The following is a 25,405-nucleotide window of genomic DNA, read 5'->3' as shown; positions in this document are numbered from 1 at the left end:
CAAAGAATTTAATGAATTAACACAATAGCCAATAAATCAAGTAAGTACATTGTACATATTGTAATCCACTATCCGAACACATTTAAATGTTTCTTTTCAAAAAATATTTATTTTGAAATAGTTTATTGCAAACTTCCAATTTGTGACATAGTTTCGGCTATCATCAGAAAAATTGCTACCACTGTAGATAATTAAATAATTGTGTGTTCTCAAATGATTAAAGTAGTACACACAACAGTTCGAGTGAGTCCAAAGCATATAACTTTACTTCAAAAAAGAAAATCAAACATTATTACAATCATGATAGAAAAATACTACTCCTACTTTGACACTGAGAAAATCTTCAAAAAAGAAAATTTAACATCTTTGAAAGAAAAAGAAAAAAAAAACTGGCAAGTTGCTTAACAGAGAGAGAGATAGAAGCATCAAACTACAAATGAATAACCAGTTATAAATTGGCCAAAGCTTTCTTTACAAACTGATTCAAACCAAGATCAAAACCAAAACTCTGGTAAAACCAGCCAAGCATCTTTCTGGCTGAGATGTTCTACACACAAATAATGAGATACACTAAATTAACACCAACCAACTCACCCTATATCTAAAGAAGAATGGGCATGCATAACTCAACTGCAATGCACTTCAAGCGATCAACCATATCCATCGCTTAAACCCTTTGAGGAGGCGGGGAGAACCCGGTCTCTTAACTCTTTGACTGAGCTATAAATTTCGGCACTTTCATACCAAATCCGTGCTTGGCTCTTTCAACCCTGCTCAGATATCACTACTCATTAGGATTTCTGCATGGCTAATAGATTACAAAATTTGAATTTGCTGTTAGAATCGATAATTAGAAATCACTAGCTCTAGAGAAATATAGGAAGAAGGGCTTGCTCCAGAGCCACTAATTTACTGTGGTAATAATTTATAATGATGCAACTGCTAGTAAAGTTTGTTTAGCAAAGAGAGAAAAATGCAACAATGATGTTTGGAATAGAAATCACTCAAAGTCGGAAACTTACGTTGGTGCAAGTTTTCCCAAACCATCTAGTTCTTCCCTAGTTTGCTCATCAACCACTTTTCCAGTTATGTCAATGAGATATGATCTGTTTTCTGTGATTGGCAGACCTCGGCTCGAGAGCAAATCCAAATCTTTCTTGTTGAGTTCACGTCCATTAACAAAAACTCCTGTATTTCCAGCAGCACAGTTCTTTGGTATAGGATAGTTAAATTCTTCAATATTTGGCTGCAGAATATTAATCAGATTGTGAATGGAATTGCATACTGATGGGTGTGTTACATTTATCTATATTTCTAGCATGCCACTGAATCATAAAGATATAACTGAAACTGCTCAAGAAAAATAATTGTGTTTTCGTGTTGAAAACTCACCATGACAATACCCAGGCAGGGATAGCCCATCACGCCCCAAAATCCAGCTTGTTTATCGTACCTGGTAAATTAAAGTAGTTGCAAAAGGTTCATTATCTTTTTAGGCCAATGTCTCTTGGGAAAGAAAAATGCAAGAAAATGTGATATTGAGTGGATTAACCAAAAACACTTGAGACCTAAACTTAAGTTTTCATCACACGTATGCTTGACTATTCAGAACTGGCATGACCTATTGACACTATTGCCTTCATATAAGTTTGATGCATTCGAACATGTTATAAACTTCAGCTATAATAACAACTATCTTTTCGCAAGCTGATTTAATTTAAACATTTCTTCATTTCTAGTGCTTCCGTCTTCTTTATCTAATACTATAATTTCCTCAGTTCCTCACAGCCTATCATAATGTACGACAACGACAAGGCAACCTTGATATGTTGAAGCACCGAAAAACTGATGGAACTAGCCACATGATATAGTAAATATGCAAGATATGATGTGCTCACCAGTATTCTCCTGGTTGAATTGACCCAGCTAGTTTTTCAGCCTTCTTGACTATGCGATCTGGTATCAAATGCCCGTTTACAAAAACTTGAGATCCGCCGACAACTCCACCTTGGTTGGACTTTTTGAAGTCTCTGAAGCTCTTTTTGATAAGACCTGCAAGAAAAGACTCTCCTCCTTTGTTAACCTTTGGAGCTTCTCTACTTATGTCAATGGAGTCCTGAGACCTATTGCTATTTGAAAACGCAGCTAACGACACGTCTGTCTCAGTTGCCACAGCTCCATCTCTTGCAGGATTCTGTTTAGAGGTTGTCCTTTCCAGAGAAACCATCTCTTGCTCGGGTCTATTACTCTTGTTCCATTTGTCAAAGCGGCTGACTATCACATTATCTGGAGAATGACAGGGTAATTCCTGTGGTGATGCAGGCAAATCTGGAATTGGGGAATCACGTTTCCTAGATGATTTATTTTCTGGACTCTGCTCGTCCTCCAATGGACTTGAGGTTGAAGAAAGATTATTCAGTTGCTTCTCAGGAATACCAGAATTCGACTTCTTGTCTGCTGGCAAAAACTTATGGTCAAAGTCATCAAAATCATTAGAGCAGGTGTTCATGTTGGCAGTACTCGAACCATCATTCCAGTATCTCATGTTCTCGACCGTTCCACCAGAGACTTCATCAATCTCCGTTGGCAATTCCTCGACGAGCATAGAAACAGATGGAACAAGCCCCTTGCTCCCGAGTTCAAACAAGATGACTGAAGAACAGGCACCACATTTCAACTTTTGTTTGTTTTTATCCATTGAAATGTGTTTCCTTGGAAGTCTCAGTAACTCAAAGCAACTGCTGCATGTTATAAAAGGAGCACCACCTCCGACGGGATGACTCACACGCCCACCCCTAGGACCTACAAGCAACTTTCTAGGATGATGGTAATTGAAACCATCAGTATCTGAATCTATGTCGGAAGAATTCATAGTTAAAGACTGTCGAGATTGTGGTGGATACAGACTCGCATTCCCAGAAGTATTAACCTGCTGCCGGTGCAGAATAGGGGTTAGATGATCAAAAGCCTGATTAGATGGTTCGTTTTGAGACCTTCGGTTATGCATACCCAAGGGATCAACCCTTGGAGGCATATGCCAATTATTATCAGAGCAGTGCACACAAGAGCATGCTGGCTGATGAAAAAAGTTTTCATGCCGGTGCAACATGAACCGCTCATGATTGGCATCGCTATAGTATCCCGGATAGTGCTCGTGACTGGGCTGTTGGATGTATCGGGATTGGAGCTGATGAGGAGGCCTCCGAAGAACTTCTGGCTTATAGGTATTAGCATAGTGCATGTACTCATGTGGATATCCCCTTTGCGGATACGAATCCATCACTGTCGAACCATACCTATCCAAGTATGGAGCAAATCCAGCAGAACGACTGAAATAGGGAGGTACAATGTTATCAGGATACATTGGCTGCCTGTTTGCAGCGTGTGACGTAGCAGTCAATCCTTCTTGAGCATAAGCAGCATGAGGTCTACCATAAGGATCAGGTGAAGTGGAGGAAACCATCCTCTCATCGACGCCAATATTTTCCTTGGGTTTATCCGCCATATCACAAGACCGGGATATTCGATCCTTCAGTTCATCAAGCTTCCTTAGGAGCTCTGCCCGGCCATTTTCTAAGCTCTCAATGCTGTTATGTCCATCAAGATTGTGACCTCGATATCTAGACCTTTCACCTTGGTCATAGTAAGAGCCCATGCCATAACTCGACTGCCCCTCATCATGATAAACAAAATCATCAAACCTCACTTGAGCAGGAACGCCCCTAGCTGGCCCGTGCACTGACCCTTTAGTGTTCACGCCCCACTGGTCCATAAACGGACTCGATCTTGAAGAATCCAGCGGGGGCAAGCCTTTGGCATTGTCATCATGGAAACCAACAAACTCTGACCCATCCACTCTAAAATCACAACTTTTGCCCCGATTTCTATCACGGACCAGACCTTGTGAGTATGGCCTGAGCTCATCATCAGAACTTTCCACATTTCTCACCCTTTCTTTACCTCTCCTACTCGTATCAGAGTCAGCTGGCGTCTCCTCATGTTCAGCTGGTAACGTGGAAGCACCATTCGAAACCAATCCTTCTTTCTGGATTTGCTCCACACCACTGTCTTCAATTGCATCAGCACTCTCCATGTCAACCTTGATACCGTTATCTATGCTGCTTTCCTCATAAATCACTCCACCCTTAGAATCCTCGGATACCTCTGACGATCTACCTTCCACAACCCCCCTATTTTTAGCTGTAAGATGAAAACAACATCAGCAAAACAAATCCACTTGATCAGAAAAACAACATTACAAGCACAAAATCTCAATCATTATCCAATTTCTGCAGATTAAGTCTGCACTCTAACAAAAGAAAACAACCACATAAAGACATGATTAGCAAATTAACATAATACTCTGCTGCTGCAGCATAAGAAACACACTAATTAAATAGGAGTACTATTTATTCAAACACTCAAATTATACCTATATTCACACAAACAAGAACCAAGATTCTCACTAATTTAGTTCAAAACTCCCCAGAATAGAAGCCCACAAACAACTAAGAATTCAACAAGTAGCTCAACTGCTAATTCGAAGCTAGTAAACAACATACACAGAAAACACCCACATAAACATACATATACAAATGCAAACAACAAAAAATTGTACCTTTCAAAATCGCACCACAGCCTCCACACTTGTAGAGAGAGAAATCAGGGAGCTCAGGAAGGAGATTCTCACACTTAGGGCAACGAACAAGCCGTACTTTTGAACCCTCCGCCATTTGCTTCAGCTCCAAACTTCACCAAATAATAAACGGTATTTCGAAATATTTTATACCGTGGCTTAATCTTCGAACAAGAATGAGTCGTGGGTAGTTATATCAAAAGTCATATCAAAAGTCAATTCGATGATCTCCAACACCCAACATCAGATCATTAATTTCTCCAACCATTAACCAACCAGAGAAGGAGTAATAATAATGATAGTAATGCACCAAATAGAAAATTTTCTTCATTTTTCTGTAGCAATTGAAAAACACAACAGTAACACTACAATTTAACTCAAAATCAGAAGCAACATAATTTTCTTGGCTTGTTTAGGTTTATCTTCAAAAGTAGAGAGTTTTGAGGAACAGAAAAGCTACAGGTTCAATTGGACAAGCAAAACAACTGAAAACTAGTCTGTTTGTAGTTGAGATTTATTACAAAGATTGAAACTTTATCACAATAAAAGAAAAGGGAAAACATTAAATTGAAGAAGAAAAGAAAAAGAAGGCTGTGTATTTGGGTTTGCCTATAAAAGGGAATGCTTGGATTTGGAGGGAAAGAGTGAGTATAACGGCTCGCCTCCCTATATTTTCCTCTTTGTTTTTTGAGGAATTTTCGATTGTTTTATTGAGTTCAGTAATTTGTGAAGGGAGGCCAAACGACGTAGTGTGGGGTGTGTAGACAATTGAACGGCGCCGTTTGCTGTGAGCTCTGTAGAAAACTGCATTGGCAAAAGCAAAATGAAAAAGGAAAAGGTAAATGCAAGCTGTATAATGGATTTCAAAGTGGGTATGAAACGACTGCGTTTTAACTTTTCACGCTTTCTTAGCGAAAGTACTGTTGCGTTGTTTTGCGAGTTTACCAATTCTGCTTACTTTCCCTTTTCGTCAAATTTATGTGCTTTAACTTTTATTCGCATTATTTATGTAGATTTTTTTTCATTTTTATTTGTTATCAAAATTAATCTCTATGAAATATTTATCTCAATTCATTACATTCAAACAACTTGAGTGGAGTACTACTTATCTGTACTTTATATATTTATTTGGCACATCATTTAATACCCTCATCACTATTAATCATGATAGTTTCACTTTCAAATTAATACTAATTCAACTAATTTTTCTCTTCTTTTCTTCATATTTTATCAATTATGTATTAACATGTTTTTATGGATTAATTTAAATAACACTTTTGTTATATTATGATTTTTTAGAGTATTTTTATATTTTAGACATGGAGAAATTTCCGACGTGTCATTACATCTGAAAAAAAATATTTGGTAGGTTATGAGTTGTCTTGTACTAAGTTGTAAGCTTTACCTCGTGTATGAGGAGTATTAAAAATCACATGTTTTTCCTTGCGTTACACTAAACTTTATATCATTTCACACTCACTCTATAATAGGAAATATAATGATTATGAAGGATATGTACAATAAACAAATAGTATCATCATCATCGTACACATAGAAAATTAACTATACTCCAATGCCTTTTCATTTTAGTTTCATCTATTTTCTTTTTGTGTAGAAATAATTTCATACTAATAATACTTCAACTATTTCTTTACTGTGTATATTCTTAATTTACTAATTTTATAGTACTTCTTACAACAAAAAAAATAGTCTTATCCTTTCATTTTTCTCAATCCACTAAAATTAGTCTCATACTAAAAATATTTACTTTCAAATTATTTACTAACTTTCTCTTTTATATCTCTCATACTATACCCTTTTTATTTTTGTATTTTTCATAATTTATCAATGTAGTATTAAAACTTGTATCATGAATGAAACTATTCTTAGGTGGTGTTCGGTTGCCAAGATTAAATCTCACAATTAAATATGTATCATGTTTGGTTCATAAGATTGAACCATACAACTTAATCCTAGATAGATGGTCTCATGATAATTAGTCATAGCCTCCCTCTCCAACTAAAATAATCTCACAACTTAATCCTAAATCAATAGTCTCATGATATTAGTCATGGCAATCGAACGCCACCTTAGTAGATGGAAGGAGCATTCAAATTGATGTAGTACACTACTTAAATTATTATTTTTTATTCAAATCCAATTAATTAGCATTCAAATCGCCCATTAAGTTGATTCGTTAATTAATCATTTTCCACATAGCATTTTCTAATGTCAGCATCGGGTGGGCATTGTTGCGCATAGGAAATTCGACGACCTCAATTGAACCTATATTGACTTATTCAACGCTATATTTCAGTCAATATATTAAATTTTGTGTGTTTCTTAAAAAATTCTTTTAAAAGTATACAATAAACAAAATAATACTACCTTCGTCCCTAAAAATTTGTCCTACTTTGACCCGACACGAGTTTTAAGAAATGTAATGGAAAGTGAGTTGAAAAAGTTAGTGGATTGTGAGACCTACTTTATATATTAATTTTATAATAAAATGTGAGTATGAATGCGTTACTGGAATATGAGATCCACTACCAAAAATGGTAAAAGTAAAATGAGATAAATTTTGAGGGATAGATGAAAATAGAAAACTGAGACAAATTTTCAGGGACGAAGGTAGTAGAGTTAGATTTGCAACTTATATAGTTTAATATAGAAAAAGAGAATGATTAATGAACGCTAGTAGGGACTAGGTAGTTGAGTATCTAATAAAATGTTCAATAATTGGAAAACTATAAAGTACTACTAGCTACTTAATAGGCCATATATGCATATAAGACAAAGAATATAGCTATTTTTATGACATTAAGTTGTTGGATGAGATATGTCATTACATCGTCTCCAACTATTTATTCTAAACTCAAACCCATTTTTGAATATATGTCACACCAAAAAAGTAATTTTACTCTAAATTTAAAATTTACACAATTTTTAGGTTTTTGTTTCACAAAATTTTTGGGATAACACCATATTTGGTGTTGTTTCCAAAAAAACACCAAAAATGCGTTTGAATTCGATGTATGATTGAAGAAGATTTCTATACCAAACCTATTTTTGGAGTATGATTAGAGATGGTCTTATGCATTACGCTCACTCACATATATTTTGGGGTCATTAATATTTCTTTTTACTTCAATATTTGGATCGTTTTCAAATAATATATGCAACCATTGAAAATAGTGGCTTGACTTTATGAATGCATGTGCAATAAATATGTAGTGAAAATTTAATAGTGTTAGTAATATTTTCTCTATCTACAATCAATTTCCATTTTAGCTTGTCTTAAAAAATTAGCCATCTGACAAATTCCCTATCTAATGAGTTGGATTACATTTTTAATACTATGATACTTCAATAATTTTATTTTCTATCTCATTTTCTCTTTACTAATTTTCTACTATATCTAGTCTTCACAGAATGTCTCATATTTATTTTTTCATGTAATCCCTAATAAAATATTATTTTATTTCATTTTTATTAGTTTCAGTAAGTGAATATCACATGTCATTGCCTCATTTTACTACTATTATAAAACTAGCGCTCACAATTTATTAATTTTTTATTCAATTTATTTTATAAAATTAAATAATTTTTTCAAATTCACACCAGTGAAATATGAGACAATTAATATGGAAGAGAAAGAGCATTAAAATAAGTAGTATCCACTGCCAAGGATATTTATAATGGACGAAGAAATTTCATAACTTAATTTTCAGTGATACGTATATTAGTTATATAAAGTGATGAGACTTTGGATTTTGACCTGTCACGCGGCTCTTAAAAATAATACGCGCCAAAGTTTCTCAATGTCAAATCTTGGAAAATCAAAACTAGTACATAAATAAAATAAATCTTACAAATAAGAAGTTGTTGAAAATAATATGTTACTCCTACTAATAGATTAAACTGATATCATGATAGAGAAGGGCATATTTACTTTTATAATGAAATTAATTAATGTCGTAATCAAAGGAAGAAAAATTTGCATTCTTGAAACTAATACAATATTATCCTAACCAGGCAGGTCGGGGAGCATTAATTGTCTAATTAACTAAAATTCTCTGTAAATATAGTCTTAGCAGCTTAACATTCTTTCGTTTTGAATTGAATGCTAATAGTATTTTTTTAGAAAAATAAAACTTACAATTCTACTTTATCAAAACATTGTTATCGATGTACTTGTCCAGAAAAAAACACAGCTTATTTTTAAACAAATTATGTGTATTATATTTCACAAAAATATGCATCTTATAATTTTTCTACATTTCTTTATTTTATAAGGTATAGATATTCATTTATTTAGGCATAGTCTGATAGATTCCCATCGAAATTAGTTACATGGGCTTAATTTTAAAATTATTGTGAAACAAGATTAGTATGAAATGTACAAAAGTCAAAAGATTAGCACTACACATCTACAGATATTAAGACATTTGTTTTTTTCTCACTTTTACTTTTTCAGTTCAACTTTAGGCCCAAAAGCCACGTCTATGCTTGCAACATTCTACCCATTTTCAATTTTCTCCCACTAGGGCCCATTATTTGAAATTTTCAATATTATAATGATTAATAATGATAAGTTCCTGAATCCTACCTAGTGGAATCAACTTGAAAATTATTAAAAAAAACAAAAAACAAAAAACAAAAAACAAATCTTGAAATCCCGCTGGAGCTAAGAAATCTTAATCTTATCTGATCCACAGGCACAAAAAAATATGCAGCGATTGAAGATTGTTGAAAAGTACAATGCGAAAAATAAAAGACTATTGCAGAAAGTAAAAGACGGGGAGAACTTCAAATACTACATTGTGAATGACTTGAATTAATTCTCTCAATGGTTACACAACCTTTTATAGGTTCTAATTCTAGCTATACATGGAAAATATATTCTAATTATACTAATATCCTTTTATTTGATTTTCCATAATCTTTAATTGATTTCCTTCAATATTCTTGCCATAATTTCATCCATTGCATTCTTGTTCTCCAATCAATTAATTTCCTCATTCCAACACTCACCCTCAAGTTCAGTATCGAGTTTTTCGACACTTAACTTGCACGATCTTTAGTTTGATAAATAGTTTATACTCGTATTTAAGAGTTCTTCAATTTCCATTGATAGTTTATGCTCGTATTATAGAGCTTCTTCAATTCATCATTGATAATTTATACTTGTATCAAAGAGTTATTGAAAGTTTAGACTCGTTTCAAGGAGCTCTACATTTATCATTGAAAGTTTAAACTCGTTTCAAGGAGTTCTTCAATTTTTCTTCATTGAAAGTTTAGGCTCTTATCAAGGAGCTCTTCATTCATCATTGAAAGTTTAGACTCATTTCATGGAGTTCTTCAATTTTTGTTGACGGTTTTAACTCATGTCAAGGAGTCAATCTAGACAGTTTTAACTAGTGTCCGGGAGCTTCAATTTTTGGTTGACAATTTTAACTCGTGTCAAGGAGTCATCTTGGATAGTTTTAGCTCGTATCCAGGAGCCACTCCATATTTTTTTTTCTGACTGACAATTTTTACTCGTGTCAAGGAGCTCATTCAGACAGTTTTGACTCGTGTCGAGGAGCTCATTCGAACAGTTTTGACTCGTGTCGAGGAGCTAATTCTAACAGTTTTGACTCTTGTCGAGGAGCTTATCTAGACAGTTTTTGCTCGTATCTAGGAGCCAATTCAGACCATTCTCGGTCCATTCCAAACTCAAACTATGAGTCTATTATTTTCATTTCTTTTCTTTCTTGAGCCTAATAACCACTGGGCCCAAATTTACTTCTCTAAAAATGAAGACGTGAAATCATCAGTCTCTTTTCTCTTTATGGGTTTTTTCTTGGTGACAGACTATCAAGCCATGCCACCTCCGATGAGTAATCGCCAAACACCGTGGAACCTTCGGCTAGAGTCAGCCTTCTTTATGGAGGATGGCATGCGGCCTCTCTGGCCTTCCCTTACGTGCAGTCTTCTTTCTTGGTTGGAATCATCCGGCTGTGGCAGTTCTCTCCCCCTCGGCTGGATGTTCCCTCACTCTTTCCCGAGGATCAGCGTTGGATTTTCCCGTAGTTGTTCCTCCAACATCATCATTTGGTGACGTTCTTCCCACTAGCTCTTCACAGCTCATGTGGGCTCTCCCCCCTCAGCTGCACAGACGTTGGCTACTCCACCTTCTTGGTTTAAGCTTCTTCTCCCTCTTGGCGGAATTGTTCAGCTCCGCTTCGAAGAAGAATAGTCCAGCATCCTCATTCTCTTCATTCTCTCCTCCTCAGCTGAACAATTCGTCGAGACAAGTTTGTCAACCTCCTCGGCTTTAGTAGCTTTCTCAACTGCCATATTAGAAATGAGCCACTCACCTCTTGAAAGGTCTTTTTTTGCTCTAGTAATTTCTCGTTTCCTACATTACCCGCAGAAGCACCTTGCTAAAAAATGGCATGATCAGCTCCTACGTTCCCTCCAGGCATGACACCAGTACCACCAGCAATACCAGCAGCTATATTGGAGACTAGGTTCCCAAAGAGATTTGGAGTCACCATAACATCAAACTGCTCTGGCTTGGAAACGAGTTACATGAAGCAGTTATCAACAATCATCTCATTGTAATGGATACTAGGGTACTTGCTAGTGCTAGCTATGTCACGACATGATTCCAAAAATAAACCATCTGCCAGTTTCATAATATTTGCTTTATGCACAGTAGTCACCTTCTTGCGGTTGTTGAGATAGGCATACTCGAAAGCATATTTTGTAATTCGTTCAGAACAGAACTTTGTTATCACCTTCAAGCTTTCAACGACTCCAGGAACAACCTCGTGCTTGAGGCCAGCATACTCGCCCTCCATATTCTCCCTAATGACGACGATATCAACGTTCTGGTGGCGAGTGGGAAGCCCCCTGAAGGTTAAAGCAGTGCACCAGTGAAGCATAGAGATCGAGCTCCTTCCTGAGCAACACGTTCAGCGAGCTGACGCCTCCACCCACCAGTGTCTTAAGTCCGCCCTTGAGGCATACTTTATTCTTCTTAATCGACTCAATCAGTTCCGGCGGCACGGTCTTCATATCGCCATGGACATCGTATTTCTCGAAGTAGACCGGCGCGTGCATAGCCTCCATGACCTGATCGACGGTGCCAGTTACAAGCGGACCGACGCCGTCCCCGAGTATCAGTGTGACGGGGCGGGGGGGTTCCATCGCCGGGTCGGGGCATGTGCGTGACAGATCGGGTTGTGTTAGCGGTGGATCCGCCGCCGGAGAGGAGCTTTTTTGAAAATTGGAAGAGCTCGCCTCGATATTTTACTATGAAAAAGTGAAACAAGTTTGGGAAATCTGGGTATTAGGGTGACTATTGGAATTGGGGGCTGGCTGAGGTGACGAAGGCTTGTTAAGTGTATTTTTTTAGAGACAGTGATCGATCCCTATGATCGAACCTGCTCTGATACCATGTTGAAAAGTATAATGTGGAAAGTAAAAGACTATTGCAGAAAGTAAAAGACGGGGAGAACTTCAAAGACTACATTGTGAATGACTTGAATTAATTCTGTCAATGGTTACACAACCTTTTATAGGTTCTAATTCTAGCTATACATGGAAAATATATTCTAATTATACTAATATCCTTTTATTTGATTTTCCATAATTGATAGGCTAGTTTTCGTCACTCGGAAACGATCACTTTTCGCACTTATTAGTTGAATATTTGCATGAAAAAGATGCTTTTTGGTAGGGTATGGATCATTAAGTTCGGAAGCTGCTTAATGAAGGCGTGAAAAGGAAAACATGCAAGAAAGAGGGCAAAATGTGAAGAAATGGAAGAAAGTGAAGGAAGAAGGCAAAGAAGACTCAAACTACCCAAGCTGTTGGACTGGCCAGTCTGAACCCGACGGGAAAATGCTTAAAGCCAATTCCACACACTTATCAAGGAATAATCCCACTTGCTACACACGCCCATATCTGTCCTTGGAGAGGAAAAAAGAAGGGGAAAATATCTTTTATTGGATATATGTATTAAAAGTACTTAACCTTCCAAGGACACCAACAACTTCATCACTTTGTCACTTTAGTTTAGTTTAGTTTAGTTTTAGTAAATTATCTCTCTAGGAACTTTTCTCTCTTCCTTAAGAAGAGAGATTTCAAACTCAAGGCTGCCAAGATCATTGTTCACCATGGGTTGAAGTAGTAGTAATTTAGTTGTAGTGTTTATTTTCTCTAGTTGCTTGTTCTTAACTTTTGGAGTTCTTTTGCATCAATCTCACTCTTAGTTATTGTTGTTGGACTTGTTTTAAAAGCTTATTTCAAGTTGTTATTTCTCTAAGTGTGTGTGTATTTAACGTGCTTTAAGTTTAGCTCTTGTTTAGTTTCCGGTTTTAGCTTGTTGTTTAGTTCTAGTGTTGGTCATATTCTTGTTTAGTTAAAATTTCTTTCCAAGATTTTAAATCAGTTTCTCAAGCTTCTTCATAGTTAGTCTATAGTTAAAAAAATGTGGATAGAGTTGGAAAAGTTTCAAAAAAATCAGCCATGTGTTGTGTGTTTTCGGCGCCCCGTCGGGTGTCATTTTCGTATGATTTTGCATGAGTTTGATGAACTCGGTTCTTGGTTGTTCTTGCACCATGTTTAAGTGTTCTTAAGCTTTCTTTATCTTCTTCAATGAGTCTTTATGTTTCAGCTTTTTGTTTGATGTTTTCAATGCATGTTTAGGTAGTTTAATTGTTGATCTTGTGTTTCTCTAGCATTTTTAATTATGTAGCAGCCATCTACTCTCTTTCTCCTCCCTAATTTATGTGCCTTTAGTGTAGGATTAGTAGTTAAACCAGATTTTAGAAGTAAGTGAAAGAACCATTAGTTGTAATCTTTTATCCAATGGTTTTACACCTTGGGTAATAAGGTTAAGGAGACAACAAGTACATGATTCCTTTTCACTTTTGGCAGCCCTTTTCCCTTAGTTAAGTTCTGCACTCCACCTTCCATTTACATCTAATTTAGTTTAGCTTGCTTTTGACAACATTTTGCATGTTACTATCCTAGTTTCTAGATTTCTTTAGTAGTTAACACTTAATTTATTTTCCTTAGCCTTTTAGCTTAGTCTCTTTTGCTTTCTAATATTAGGAATGTTCATGCATGTAGCTGCTCTATTTTTATTTTCGAATGGTCTTATTTTCGCTAAGTGTTGTAATTTTCTCGTTACTGCTCTATTTCTCTGCTAAGTTGTTCAGTTTATCAGATTGCCCAGTCTGCGTTCCAGTTTAAACGCTTTCTTCTAGTTGCATTTTATTTGCACTTTTAGTTCCCACCTTAGCTCAAGTGTTGTTTATGTTTCGTAGTTAGTTCCCACCCCAATTTAGAGCATGGCGACATCGCTAAAACAAATCCTAAGTGTGGAAATACATAACGGATGCTACCGTTCCTCGTGGGTTCGACACCCTAACTTACCATATGCTAATTAATAGTATTTTGGAAAGTGAGAACTTATAAATCTTGTTGAATAGGAAGGGACACGCGCCTACGACACGCATGCAAAACCCCATCCTTTCAAATGGCGCCGTTGCCGGGGAACGGTGTTGTTGTCTTGTGCAAGGAAGCACGTTTGAGAAAACAAGCGGTATTGGGTTCTCTGGGGAGGGCAGTTCATCTAATTGCCCAGTTTCCTTCCTATTCAAATGGCGCCGTTGCCGGGGAACCGTGTTGTTGTCTTGTTATGTTTTTCTACACTTATTGTATATAGTTTTTTACTTGTTTTTTTGTTGTTATTTTTTTCTCTTTTTTTATTTTTAGTTTATGAGCAGGTCCTCTTCTCCAAAGTTGTTGTTCAATATTGAAATCGAGAAGACGGTCAAGAGGTTGTGCAAGGAAGCACGTTTGAGAAAACAAGCGGTATTGGGTTCTCTGGGGAGGGCAGTTCATCTAATTGCCCAGTTTAACAGGATGCACAGTTTTAAGAGTCAGAAGGTTCGGAGTGAACCGACGTGGAAACCAATTCAAGAGCCAATGACGAGAGTGGTGCACCATTGAAGAGCAACATGGGTGATCACTCTGATTTTGTATGGACCAATCCGAATCAACAATATCAAGGTCCACCACAACAAGTATATCACCAAGCTTTCCAAGGGTCAGACGGAAATCATGTTTATTGGCCTCCAGATCAAAGTGGATTCCCTTCGTGTTTCCAGCCACAAGAATTCGGCCAATATCAATCAAATCATCTGCCAATGCCCCCCATGTGCTTAGAAGATATGATGGAGGATCTAATCACATCCCAACAACTCATGCAAAATAATTTACAAGTCAACTACAATGTGGTGCATGAGATGCAAGAGGAACAATACGAGCAAACGATTAGTCTTGATCATCTTGCACGCCAAATGACACAATTGGCGACATCCATCAATGATATGCGTGGAAGTGGTGGGGGAATTCCGGCTCAAGTGAAACCACCAAGGAAGGAGAACCTTAATCAGATTACCTTTGGGTCCGGGAAAGAGTTGAAAGCTTCATTCGACAATAACTCAAACAGCGGACCAAGGGAAACATTGGAACAGGGGCCCAGATTGCCCAGTGCAGCACACTGCCCAAGTCAGGAGACTGCTTGGTTTGAAGATGAAGACAGTAGTGATGAGGATAGCGAAGTGAACATCATCATTGACCCTATGGTCCAAGACTTCCTTGAGATCAAGGTTTTGCAAGATTGGTACCATACTTACACCATTGAAGAGCAAGCCGAGTTCGAGGCAAACGTTACTAGTGAGTTATTTAGCTCACAAGGATTGACTGGTGAGAAGATAGAAGCGGCCATCATGAAGCGGTGCAACAAAATTGAGCGTGCAAAGTCTACCAGCAACCTGCCCAATCTAGGTGAACTACCCAGTCTGAGGGCAGAGGAGGAATTGGAGCTATCAGAAGTTCGACCGCAGAAATTGGAGTTTGAGCCGCCCGAAAACCTCAAGTTTGCCTTCTTGGGGAGAAATGAGACTCTTTGAATCATCATTAATAGTGATATGGAAAATGGCCAAGGTGAAAAGTTGATCAAAGAGTTGAAAGGTCCCGACTTTCTTGAAGCTAAAATTTTTCAAGATATGTATCCATTGCCCCCCATTGAATAAAAAGTTGAGCTCGAAGAACTTAGTGAATGCAAGTTGTTCAACACTCAAGAGCTAAGTGATGAGGAGATAGAGGCTGAAATAATGACTTGGTGCAAAAAGAGGAGTCACACAAAACCACCTGAGAGATGTAAACTGCCTAATATGGAGGAACTGCCCAGTCAGAATGTGCTACCCAATCCAAAAGTGGAAGAAGAGTTGCTACCGTTGAAGATGCATCCACCTAAATTGAAGCCAAACGCATTTCCTTCCAACCTCAAATATTTGGAAGAAAATGAGATCATTCCCATGATCAGCAATAGTAGCTGATGTGTAAATTTTCGAGTTCAATTATCAAGTGTAAGATCACACAAGTTTAATTAATTAGCTCTAATATTACAGCAATACTGCAAGAATACAGTGTCAATTGTAATACTTCGAGAGTCGATCCACAGGGAAGGATTTGATTACTTAACTCTAAAATAAAAGAAAAGCATACTAAAAAGTGATTTGATTTTAAGAATCTGATTTTCAAAAGTTAATGACGAACCAAAGCTACAAGTTAACAAAATGGACTCTTTGAATGGGAAAATATGTCACTCCAAGTTGCTTACTAGGCTTGTATTGTTCTACACCCATATTAAAAGCACATATTTGGGATTAATTAATCAACCTAATCGCGTGCACTGAACATGTTTGCGACGTATAATTCACAGTCAGCTGAACACTTGTTCCATGAATTAATTTTCGAAGATATTAAATTCCTGCGGAAGCGCGAGAATTAAAGATCATCTACTATGCGAACTTACCTAATCCACTATTAAATTATCCTCTGAACAATTCTAATTTTATAGCATACCAACAATCAATCACTCCTAAACTATGTTAAAAAGACAATAGCAAAGGAAATAATAACACTACATTGTTAGCCAAAAACATAGTGAATAACATTAAGCACATTGTTGGTATCAAACAAATGAGTTCAATGGTGTAAAAACATTCATACGAAGCCTAGATTACAACTTGGAGCAACATAGAGAGCTTAGCCTAAAAACATGGTGAAATATGCAACAAAAACCGTAGGAAGCATGCTCTCGTTGAGTGGAATTGGGATTCGGAAACGGAGCGTCGGAATGATAGCCGGAACTTCTTCTCTAATTTCGTCGCCACCCAAGTCAACCCTCTTTCCTCAATTTTTGTTTCCTAATTAATGCTCCCTTACGTCACCTCACTCTCTCCCTCCCCACCTTTCTTTAATTCTTACAGCCTCCTCTTTCCCCATCCTTCACGTCACCTTTTCTTTTTCTTTGTTTTTCTCTGCCAAAGAATGCGCAGAACCGTCCCATCTCTCTCCCCTTTTTCTAATTCTCCAGCCAACCGCCCACCAAAAACTGCAATATTGCGGTTGGAATTGATCCACCCGGCCGGGTGGTATTTTGAAGCTAAAAACTCACCCGGCCGGGTTACTGAAATTCGCCCCTTGCTGACTTCACATGCCTTCTCAAAATCACCCGGCCGGGTGTATTATTGGGCATGAAATTAACCCGGCCGGGTGGCCAATTTTGAGAGCTCTCTGCACAACTTTTTAACCATCCGAGCTCCATTCCTTGTTTCACCATTCATTCCTCTTCCTACACCACAAAACATACTTTTGCAAGCATCAAACTATATAAATTATGTAAAGTTAGGGGAATAAAAATGTACAATTTGATTCACATCAAATACCCCAAACTTATTTGTTTGCTCGTCCTCGAGCAAGATCACATTAAACACAAAACTTTGAAGCTCAACTCACAAAAGTTTTTCCAAAAGTTTTCTTGAGAGTGAATCACGTAGACACATGAATGACAAAATCTAAACCCCCAACAATTCCAATCAAGATTTTCCGCTCTCATGAACCATCACTTATCAACTTAGAACTTCAAGTCATGGTGCATTTCAAAGTAAGTCCAAACATGTCATCATACAACTCAAACCGTCATCATTGACTCGTCAAGCATTACTTACCACATAGACTCGCGGATTTTAAATCAAACTTCATTAACTCTACCAAGTTATTTACAAAACATCCACAAGCATCAACAATAAGGTCCAAGGTCTTAATTCAAGGTTGTAATGAGGCTAGGGATGAGGTAGGATAAATATGGATAGTGAGCTCAAAGGCTACACATTTGAGTGCCAAATTTTTTCCTCCTACGACTTACTTCCAAAGATCAAACAACAAATTTTACAACCAAACTCTCACTCCCCCAAACTTGACATCCATTCTAGACAAGATTACATCTAAAAAAATAGATAGAAGCTCTAACTTTATTTCACAACTTTTTTTTTCTTTTTTTTTCTTTAAAATAAGACCTCGACTTTTGCAAATTTGGAGGTCGTCTTTTTCTTCTTCTTTTTTTTCTTTTCTAAGAACTTCATTCTTTTCACTTATGCATTACATCAAGTCTAAAAAATAAAGTCTAAACTTTTACAATTCACCACCCAACACTCAAAACTCAACCAACAAAGCTCAAACATGTTTTTAGCACCCAAATAGTAGCAAGGTCTATTGATGAGGCTAAAATGAGGCTTATTTAAGTAGCTAAGTGATTGGCTAAGTGTTTACATAAATGATAGGAAATTAAGCTCAAAGTGGCTTCTAGGGGATCCTGTATAGGACTAGGCATGTGATACAAATGAATACAAAGCACGCAACTCGATAAAGCAAATCGATCCAAACTAATTTCCACAAGACATATGACTTTCATACTCTCCTCAACTCAAGAAATCGGATGTAGTCACAACATGCTCTTTCAAATAAAAACATGCACATCTTCTATCCATCCTAAGCTTCAAAGATCAAGTAAGATCAAGCACGATTTCCCAACCAGAAAGCCGAGGATCTAGCATGCACCCGTCAATTACATGATTCACAACACTTTAGCATGCAATACACCCAAAAAACATGCATAATGCATAAAAATCATTCACTATCCCCCCACACTTGAATGCTACATTGTCCTCAATGTATGCAAAGAAGAACATATAAAGTAAAGGGAAAGAAGACTCATCCAAACTTGGCGTGATATCCATAGTGCATTCGGGTGGGAGGGTGGGTGTAAAAATCCTTTGCAGGTGTGCTTCCTCCTAAGCTCCAATCCGCTCTCCATGATGCTCCTACAAAAAGAAACACTCAATTCAAAATAAATGTTAGAGGAAAGAATTGAGCAAACAAAACCTCCAACATAAGAAAACAAAAATAAAAACATTAAAACTTGGGTTGCCTCCCAATCAGCGCCTTTGTTTATAGTCGTTGGCTCGACCTTCTTCATCCTTGATCTACACTCTTGAGTCCACTAGTGTAGTCACTTCTTCTGCCTCCATGCCACCTTCAACTCCAACATAGGCCTTCAAGCGTTGGCCATTCACCTTCCAAATGCTACCATTTTTCTGATCCCGAACATCCACAGCACCATAGGGGTATACCTTGTGCACCACATAAGGACCCCACCATCTTGACTTGAGCTTGCCCGGAAACAGTTTAAGCCGAGAGTTGTACAAAAGGACCAGTTGTCCCTCATGGAATTGACGAGGCTTAATGGCTGCATCATGTACCTTCTTAGCACGCTCTTTGTAGAGATCAACGCTCTCATATGCATGAAGCCTAAACTCATCCATCTCGTTCATATCGCACATCCTCTTCTTGGCTGCAGCATCATAGTCCAAATTAAGCTTTTGCAAAGCCCAAAAAGCTTTATGCTCAAGCTCTACCGGCAAATGGCAAGCCTTTCCAAAGACCAACTTGTATGGCGAAGTTCCAATCGGGGTCTTATATGCCGTTCGATATGCCCACAAAGCATCATCTAACTATTGAGCCCAATCCTTTCGAGACGGCTTCACAACTTTCTCAAGCACCCTCTTTATTTCTCGATTGGAGACTTCAACTTGGCCACTTGTTTGGGGATGATAAGGGGTAGCAACCTTGTGTTGGACACCATACTTTCCTAGGAGGTTTTCAAACAATTTGTTACAAAAATGAGTTCCTCCATCACTGATAATGGCTCGTGGTGTCCCAAAGCGGTTAAAGATGTGGTTCTTGATAAACTTCAACACTACTTTGGCATCATTGGTTGCCGAGGCCACTGCCTCTACCCACTTAGAAACGTAGTCGACAGCTACAAGGATGTATTGCTGCCCATTAGACTTGGGAAACGGTCCCATGAAGTCTATTCCCCAAACATCAAAGAGTTCTATCTCGTGAATGTTATTCATCGGCATTTCATTTCTCCACGAGATATTGCCGGTTCTTTGGCAACTGTCACATCTCTCTACATAAGCTTTTGCATCCTTGAAGATAGATGACCAAAAGAATTCGGACTGAAGCACTTTAAATGCTGTTCGACGTGCTCCAAAGTGGCTGCCATACAAAGAATCATGGCATGCAGACAAAATCTGAAGGTGCTCATGCTCTCCAACGCACCTTCGAATAATTCCATCACTACAAATACGGAAGAGAAACAGATCTTCCCAAACATACGTATGGGTGTCACTCAAAAATTTCTTCTTTTGATTAGAAGACAATCCTTCTGGTATCATGCCCGTGACAAGGTAGTTCGCCAGATTAGCAAACCACGGCACATATGTTTCCCGAGCTTCCACTTGCAACACTTGTTCGTCGGGAAATTTTTCGTTGATCCTTTTCTTTCTCTCATCTTCCGTCTCTTCCAAGCCCTCTAGCCTAGACAAATGATCAGCTACCAAATTCTCGGTCCCCTTTTTGTCTTTAATTTCTACATCAAACTCTTGTAATAAGAGGATCCATCTCACCAACCGAGGCTTTGCATCTTTCTTATTCATCAAATACTTGATAGCTGAATGGTCCGTGAACACTACCACCTTCGTGCCAAGTAAGTAAGCACGAAACTTCTCGAAAGCATACACTACTGCTAGCATTTCCTTCTCTGTCGTGGTGTAATTCAGTTGAGCTTCGTTGAGTACTTTGCTAGCATAGTAGACGGCGTGTAGGACCTTGTCTCTCCTTTGGCCTAGAACGGCCCCTACAGCATAGTCCGAAGCATCGCACATCAACTCAAACGGCTTTGACCAATCGGGTGTGATAATAATAGGAGCTTCGACTAGCTTTTTCTTCAGCAATTCAAATGCCTCAAGGAATTTCTCATCAAAGATGAACTTGGCATCCTTTTCAAGCAAGTTGGAAAGTGGCTTTGCAATCTTTGAAAAGTCTTTTATAAAACGTCGGTAGAATCCCGCATGTCCAAGGAAACTACGGATGCCCTTCACATTCGTTGGGGGTGATAACTTCGAAATCACATCAATCTTAGCCTTATCCATCTCTAACCCCAACTCCGACACCTTGTGTCCCAACACTATGCCTTCTTTGACCATGAATTGACACTTTTCCCAATTGAGCACAAGATTCGATTCCTCACATCTTTGCAAGACCCGTCTCAAATTTTCTAAGCACAAGTCAAATGAGGATCCAAAGACGGAGAAATCATCCATGAAGATCTCCATGATGTCTTCATTCATGTCGGAAAAGATTGCCATCATGCAACGTTGGAATGTAGCCGGTGCATTGCACAACCCAAAAGGCATCCGGCGGAAGGCATACGTACCAATAGGACATGTGAATGTCGTCTTTTCCTGATCTTCCGGGGCAATTGCAATCTGATTGTACCCCGAATATCCATCTAGAAAACAATAATGGGAATAACCCGCAATCCTATCGAGCAACTGATCCAGAAATGGCAATGGAAAGTGATCTTTTCTCGTCGCCGTGTTCAACTTTCTATAGTCCATGCAAACTCTCCATGAGTTCACCAATCGAGTAGCCAAAACTTCATTCTTCTCATTAACGGTCACGGTTATTCCCCCTTTCTTCGGTACACACTGCACCGGACTAACCCACTCACTATCGGATATGGGATAGATCATCCCATATTTCAACAACTTCGTCACCTCTTTTTCAACCACTTCTTGCATGAGTGGGTTCAATCTTCTTTGTCTTTCTCTTACCGGTTTAGCTCCATCTTCCATCAAAATTTTATGCATACAAATTGCGGGGCTAATCCCTTTGATGTCAGCAATGGACCATCCTAGAGCTTTCTTGTGTGACTTCAGTAGCTCTATCAACTTCAATTCTTCTTCATCATTCAACATCGCCGATATCACAACCGGTAAAGATTCATCCTCACCAAGGAATGCGTATATCAGATTTGTCGGGAGTGGCTTCAATTCTAGCTTTGGTGCTACTTCAATTGAAGGTTTCACATCTGCCGTAAAAGTATCCACCACACAATCATTTTCGAGATTTGGTTGATCAACTTCAGAATCCTCTGTTTCATCAAAATTTACTTTGATTGTCGAACCATAATCTCTTTCCAAACTCCCTTTATCATACACGCTTCCTTCCATTGTTGCCGAGCAACGCATCTTATCAAAGATGCACTTGTCGAGGACATCAACTCTAAAGCACGCTTTTGCATCACTAGGATGTTTCATCGCTTTCTCCACATTAATGGTCACTTGCTCACCATTAATTCTAAACGTGACAGAGTTGTCTTTAGCTCCTAACAACACATCTCCCGTGGCAAGAAACGGTCTACCAAACAGAATTGGTACCTCTTTGTCCTCGGGCATGTCCAAGACTATGAAGTCGACGGGGATGATGAACTTGTCTACCTTGACCAAGACATCATCTACTATTCCAGTGGGCTTCACAATGGAGTGATCAGCCAATTGTAGAGCAATGTCGATGGGTTCCATCCTCTTCTCTAATCCAATGGCTCTAGCAGTTTTCAAAGCCATAAGTGAGATCCCCGATCCTTGATCTAATAGGCATTTTGTGAAGATTGTATTCCCGATCTCACAAGGAATCACACAACTTTCGGGATCCCTCTTCTTCATTGGCATCATTCCCGAAATCAATTGTGAGCAATTCATGCTCAATGCCACTATCCCCTCATCTTGAAGTTTCTCCTTATTTGCCATCATGTCCTTGAAGAACTTGGAGAACTTGGGGAAATTAGTGAAGAGATCCACTAATGAGACATCCACATTCACTTTCCGGATCACGTTCATCATCCACTCAAAGATTTTCTCTTTAGGAACCCTCTTCTTCCTCTTGGGTGGATATGGTGGAGGAGGAATATGATCGGGGAAGTTGAACTTGCTTTTCGGATCTAGTGCTGGACTTGTCATCATCTGTCTCTTTGATTCCATTTCTGCTTTCTGCTTTCCTTTCTCTTCTACTAACCACTTTTCACTTGCATCGGATTCTACACCATGCACCAACGCGGGACTTCCCTTACATGCCTCGTCCGCCCCTGCGTGCGAGGAATGCAAGCCTAACATCTCATCCGCCCCTGCGTGTGAGATGCCGGAAGTACCTTGGCAGTCCATTGATGGTGTCGAATCCAACTCACGACCACTTCTCAAGACCACTGCCTTACACTGTTCATTGCCTCTCGGGTTGGGTACAGTATTACTTGGGATGGTGTTAGGAATCCTCGTATGTGATGCCGTAGCTAGCTGTCCAATCTGAGTCTCGAGATTCCTCATAGTAGCCTCCATCTGACCAAACTTTTCCACTGTCTTGTCCTTGAAATTTTCGTTCTCCTTTTGACTCTTAGACATAAAAGAGAGAATCTGTCCCAGTTGATCCTCGACGGATGGCTTTTTCTCATAACCCGGGGGTTGAGTGTTGTTTCTCCATTGATTACCCGAGTTATTGCTAGGACCAGCTTGATTCCAACTCGTTTGCTGAGGCCTCCAATTTTGCTGATTGTTGTATTGGTTGCCTTGATTGAACCCTTGGCGATTGTTACCAATGTAGTTCACATCCTCCACGGGAGGTCCTTGAAGACTTGGGCACTGATCAGTATGATGCCCGCCTTGGCACAACCCACATCTCATCACAGTCACAGCTTGGGGTTGAGGAGTCAATTGAAGTGATTTAACTGCCTTTGTCATCGACGACATTTGAGTGCTAATGTCCGCCAGTTGAGCCTCAATTGCGGTCACTCTTTCTGCATCCTTTGTAGCACCAAACGTATCTCCTGCCTTATCAGCTCCTCGCCATGGATTGTGCCAATTCCTTTGATTGTTGGCCAACCTTTGAAACAAGGCTCTCACCTCATCGTGAGTCAGATTATCTAGGTTCCCATTCGAACCTGCAGTCACCAATCCCGTGCCTTCACTGTTGAGTCCCTTGTAGAATTTCAAAAGGTCGTGCCCCGGAGCTAGTCCGTGACTTGGGCATTTCCTTATCAACTCCGTGAATCTCTTCCATGCTTCCGCGAAGGACTCGTCATACTTCTGTCAGAATGAAGTGATCTCCTCTCTCAATTTCTCAATCTTCATTGGAGAGTTGTATTCCAAGAGGAACAATGTCTTCAACTCTTGGAATGTTGCTATGTTGTAGCCCGGGAGTGAATCATACCACTCTCTTGCCTTCTCCCTCAACGAGAATGGGAACAACGCCCTCTTTATCCGATGGTGCTCCACATTAGGAAGTCTATGAGAGATTGTCAGTTCGTAGAATGCGTTGAGATGACTCACCGGATCTTCATCATCCCTACCATGAAATAGATTCCCCCCATTCACCAAACTAATGTAGTGAGGTGGAATATTGACGTTGTCGTTTGCATAAGCGAACTCCCCCGGGTGCTCAATTCCCGATCTCAGAGTGTCGCCAAATCTCACCACGGGTGGTGGAATCTCATTGTTATCTACCATTGATTCACCGTATGAATCCTGATCCCTTTCTTCACCAAAGAGTCGGTTACTTCTGAATGGACTCGAATAGTCCGGGAAAATCTCAAACTCTGAACCTCTAACCTTGCTTCTTCTTTGATAACAGAATAGTCCAAACGGTGGTGTACCCTGTGATCGCGTGTGCATTCACTTTTTATTTTTATTTTTTTTATTACCTACACAACAGAAAATACACCAAGCATAAGCACAATAAATTTCCTAATACTGAAAGCGAGACCTCTCGACAACTTCAGGGTAAGTACTATAAAAAGTGTGTGCTTAAGTGAAAAACTAAACTACCTAAACTAAGAGTTAGAAAGATGTCACCTTGAAAATATACTCCTTCGTCTTCAAGTCCAGACGTGGTAGATAGCTATCACCTCCGAATAAAACAAAATGAGTACCTACACAAAACAAAGAAAGATCAAATAAAATAAAACACAAACTAGAAGTTAAACAATCTATTGCCTTCCCCGGCAACGGCGCCAAAACTTGATGTGTAAATTTTCGAGTTCAATTATCAAGTGTAAGATCACACAAGTTTAATTAATTAGCTCTAATATTACAGCAATACTGCAAGAATACAGTGTCAATTGTAATACTTCGAGAGTCGATCCACAGGGAAGGATTTGATTACTTAACTCTAAAATAAAAGAAAAGCATACTAAAAAGTGATTTGATTTTAAGAATCTGATTTTCAAAAGTTAATGACGAACCAAAGCTACAAGTTAACAAAATGGACTCTTTGAATGGGAAAATATGTCACTCCAAGTTGCTTACTAGGCTTGTATTGTTCTACACCTATATTAAAAGCACATATTTGGGATTAATTAATCAACCTAATCGCGTGCACTGAACATGTTTGCGACGTATAATTCACAGTCAGCTGAACACTTGTTCCATGAATTAATTTTCGAAGATATTAAATTCCTGCGGA

The 25,405-nt window shown here is 38.6% G+C and overlaps 1 protein-coding gene, 1 non-coding gene and 1 pseudogene across 2 annotated transcripts; 1 reads left to right on the top strand and 2 right to left on the bottom strand.

The window, feature by feature from the left end:
- Positions 1–431: 431 nt before the first annotated feature.
- On the bottom strand, positions 432–5,402 carry LOC121772450. The gene is made up of 5 exons (XM_042169569.1): positions 4,619–5,402; positions 1,899–4,200; positions 1,393–1,453; positions 1,023–1,246; positions 432–770 (listed from the first exon to the last, which is right to left on the bottom strand). Exons 1-5 carry the CDS (start codon positions 4,731–4,733, stop codon positions 704–706), a joined length of 2,769 nt encoding a protein of 922 aa, XP_042025503.1. The 5' UTR covers positions 4,734–5,402; the 3' UTR covers positions 432–703.
- Positions 5,403–10,896: 5,494 nt separating this feature from the next.
- On the bottom strand, positions 10,897–14,657 carry LOC121770257 (annotated as a pseudogene).
- A 9,299-nt stretch (positions 14,658–23,956) lies between these two features.
- LOC121773092 lies at positions 23,957–24,063 on the top strand. Its single transcript, XR_006044665.1, has one exon. It is a non-coding gene; the product is annotated as a small nucleolar RNA R71 (small nucleolar RNA).
- Positions 24,064–25,405: the final 1,342 nt, after the last annotated feature.

The sequence above is a fragment of the Salvia splendens genome, chromosome 16 (genome assembly GCF_004379255.2).
Source record: "Salvia splendens isolate huo1 chromosome 16, SspV2, whole genome shotgun sequence".
In the NCBI taxonomy this organism is placed as follows: Eukaryota; Viridiplantae; Streptophyta; class Magnoliopsida; order Lamiales; family Lamiaceae; genus Salvia; species Salvia splendens.
This window is presented reverse-complemented; position numbering and strand designations above follow the sequence as displayed.